This window comes from Chelonia mydas, chromosome 1 (genome assembly GCF_015237465.2).
Source record: "Chelonia mydas isolate rCheMyd1 chromosome 1, rCheMyd1.pri.v2, whole genome shotgun sequence".
Taxonomy (NCBI): Eukaryota; Metazoa; Chordata; order Testudines; family Cheloniidae; genus Chelonia; species Chelonia mydas.
In genome coordinates, this window is record NC_057849.1 from 4606410 (window position 1) to 4610297 (window position 3888).

Here is a 3888-nt window from a genome sequence, read left to right on the forward strand (position 1 = left end):
GATCGGTCCTGCTTTGAGCAGGGGGTTGGACTAGATGACCTCCTGAGGTCCCTTCCAACCCTGATATTCTATGATTCTATGATTCTAAGGCAGGTTTTCTAATCTTTTAATAATTCTTGTGACTCTTCTCTGAACCCTCCTCAGTGTTTCAACATCCATATTTAATTTTGGACACCAGAACTGGACACAGGGTTCCAGCAGCAGTCGCACCAGTGCCAAATACAGAGGTAAAATAACTTCTCTACCTCTCCTTGAGATTTCCCTGGTTATCATCCCAGGATCACATTGGCTATTTTGGCGACATGGTCACACTGTGACCTCATGTTTTAGCTAATTATCCCTTCAGGCCCCCAAATCTAGTTAAGAGATGTTACATATCCCACTGTAGTCCCCATCACGTAAGCATCACCTGCATTCTTTGTTCCTAGATGTAGATATCTACAGAACTATATTAGAACACATATTGATTGCTTTGACCCAGTTTACCAATCAATCCAATTTGCTCTGAATCAGTGGCCTGTCCTCTTCATTATTTACCATTCCCCATTTTTTGTGTCATCTGCAGACTTTGATATTCAGGCATGAGAATAGTTAGTAGCTGAGTTGCTCACATGTGTCTCTGCTTACACTTGTCATTTAACACCTGAAACTTATGTCTCAGACAAGAAAGTGTGTCACCAAAAGGAACAAGTGAAGTAACAGAGGTGCCAGCCTGTAGTCCTAAATACCAAGGCCCTTGTGCCCTTCATGCCCATTCTGTTGAGCACAGAGTCATAGTCCAGTGTGATAACATCTGTTTCTATAGGGGAAACTTGGCTCCTTTCCTGCATAGGAACTTCATCATGGATCAGACCCATAGTCCATCTAGTTCAGTGTCCTCTCTCTGGCAGTGACAGCCCAGGTGCTGCAGAAAAAGATGTAAGAAACCCACCAGTAGGTGGATGGGGTGGGGATGATTGAACAGCATGAGGGTCTCACCCTAATAACTTACAGCTTGATATTGGCTTGTGCCCTGAAACACGTGGGCATAAAGGCTTTCCAGAACATTTATTTAGCTGTACCTATTGTAACTAAATACTTTTACTGTTCACATAAATGCCCAAACCCTTCCTGATCCTTGCTTAACTTATGGCCTCAGCTACCACTTGTGGCTATGAGTTCCTCAGTCTCATTAGGCACTGAGTGAAGAAAGCATTATTTTTGTTTAATCTGTTTTGAATTTGCCACATTTCAGATTAATTGAACATTATCTTGATCTCATTTTATGAGACAGGGAGAACACAGTCTCCATCTACTCTCTACCAGTCAGTATTTTATGGACTTTCCTCGTGTCCACTCTTATTCATCATCTTTGTAAGGTAACAATCCCAGTCTTTTCAACCTCTCTCTGTGTGAGAGTTTTCCCAGGCCCTTAATCACTCTTACTGCCCTTGCCCGAATCCCTCTAGTTCTGCAATATCTTGTGTGAGAAGAGTGCCCAGTAGTACATAGAGGAGTCCAGAGGACCGTGAAATATTGATATGACTGATCTCACGACATTATATTTTCTATAGGATTCCCCATCCCACTCCTTCTGGATCCCAATGTTTTGCATAGTTTCTATCCATGCTTGCACTGTGAGCAGGGTTTCCCAGAGCTGTGTACCATGATGCCCAGGACCCTTTTCTGAGTTCATACACTTAAATTAGAAACTTGTCAGGTGTTTGAGGAGTTCCACTATTCCCTACATTGGGCATACACATCACAGTTTATTGACCTCGAAATTCATCTGCCATCATGTTGCCCATTCACCTGGCAGGGTTAGTTCACTCTGAGGACTTCTCTGGGCTAGACTATGACCTAAATAATCTGGCGCCATCTGTAAATGTGGCCACATCACCGCTCAGCCTCCTTTCTCTTATTTACTGTACTGGTATCTAATGTGTAAACCCCCATCTCTGTTTCTCTCCCTTCACAGGCACCTTGAGCATTTCTGTGCCTGATCGACTCATCCACCACCATATGGCAGCTTCCAACCTCACCCCCTCTGGCCTTTCAACATTTATCCTAACAGGCATTCCTGGGCTGGAAGCTGCCCACATCTGGATTTCCATCCCTTTTTCTACATTCTATATTATCAGCCTGTTGGGAAATTTCATGGTTCTGTTTGTTGTAAGCAAAGAACAGACCCTGCACAAGCCGATGTTCCTGCTGCTGTGCATGTTGGCACTCACAGACATCAGCATGTCAACCTCCGTCATGCCAAAGGCACTGTGTATATTTTGGTTCAATTTGAAAGACATTACTGTGGGTGGATGCCTCACCCAGATGTTCTTCCTTCATGCAGTTTCTGTTATGCAGTCAGCTGTCCTCGTGATAATGGCCTTTGATCGCTATGTTGCCATATGTAATCCCCTGAGATACCCCACCATCCTCACGAACACACGAGTAGCTAAGCTAGGGCTTCTGGGTTTGATAAGAGCTGTTCTCTTCATGCTGCCCCTGCCCCTGCTCCTGAGCAGGCAGCCATTCTGTGTGAACCACATTATCCCCCACATGTACTGCGAACACATGGCTGTGGCGAAGATGTCTTGTGGGGACATCACAGTCAACAGAGCATATGGCTTGGTGATGGCATTTGTAGTCTTAGGGTTAGACCTGATGCTCGTAGCCCTGTCCTACAGTCTGATCATTGGGGCCGTCCTCAGAATCTCCTCCAAGAGAGCCCACCAGAAAGCCCTCAACACCTGCACAGCCCACATTTGTGTCATGCTGATGTCTTGTACTCTCTTCTTCTTTTCCACTCTGACACACCGGTTTGGTCAGGGCATCGCTCCCCAGGTTCACATCATCTTGGCCAACCTCTACTTCCTCGTCCCCCCCATGCTCAACCCTATCATTTATGGGGTCAAAACCAAAGAGCTTCGTGACAAAGTGGGCAAATACACCTGCAGAATATGCTTGCCTGGAGGCCACTGACTTTAAACCTGCATGACAAGAGCGGGAAAGGATATCTCCTTCTTAATCAAGGGTGTTCTGTCCCAGTGTAGATAAGCTCAGCATTGTGGAAGTTCAAGTCTGAGAAGCTCCTCACACCTAACATCTTATCACTCCATCACCAAGCAATACGCTCTCCTTTCCTCTCTGATCATCACCTGATCTCTTTCAGCGTCACCCTGAGAAACTGGAAAGGATCCAGAGGTGAGAGACAAACATGACCAAAGGGATGGAATGCCAGGCACATGAGCTGAGGCTGAAGAAACTGGGGACTGCAAACAGGGGAGTTTGAGAGGGACTTTGTAAGAGATAGACATAATAGAATCACCATGGTTAGGAAGGGCCGCATCGCCAGTGCCAATGCTGCTCCTCTCTCCTCCACCTGTGCCTGTATCCAAACAGACAACGTAACCATGGATGCCTCTGCCCAGTGATGAGCTGCCAAAATCTTAACAACCTGTTCCCCCCTCACCCCACAAGGGGGTCGTGCCCCCCCCCAGGATGCCTGTCCCATCCACCCCCCTCCTCTGTCCCCTGACTGCCCCCGGAACTGGGCAGGAGGGTCTCGTGGGCCACCGTAGTGGGTGCCCTCCCCACCCCTAAGAGCCAGAGGGACCTGCCGGGGGTGAGGTGGGGAGTCCCGGCGGTGCTTACGTGGGGCAGCCCCACGCAGAACAACTGGTTCTAAGAGGGCTTCTAAATTTAACAACCAGTTCCAGCGAATTGGTGTGAACCGGCTCCAGCTCACCACTGCCTCTACCCATATTCTGGTGTGGATTTGCAGAGACAGTGGCCTGCATTTTCCACTCTCAGGAAGCAAGCCTGGGGGGACCATGCAGTGCAAAAGGTACCTAGTGGTGGAGTCTCTCAGGCAGTACCAGGGAGAGCTACAGAAAGAGGTGGCTAGGCTGA

At 47.6% G+C, this 3888-nt stretch overlaps 1 protein-coding gene across 1 annotated transcript; it reads left to right on the plus strand.

Annotated features, from left to right (window-relative positions):
* Positions 1-2001: 2001 nt before the first annotated feature.
* Positions 2002-2958, plus strand: LOC119565160 (olfactory receptor 52N4-like). The gene has a single exon (XM_037889606.1). The coding sequence runs from the start codon at positions 2002-2004 to the stop codon at positions 2956-2958; it is 957 nt and encodes a 318-aa protein (XP_037745534.1).
* Positions 2959-3888: the final 930 nt, after the last annotated feature.

Bases quoted from the DNA above. Each gene is read 5' to 3' on its own strand.
- LOC119565160 (XM_037889606.1), top strand. From the start codon at position 2,002: ATGGCAGCTTCCAACCTCACCCCCTCTGGCCTTTCAACATTTATCCTA.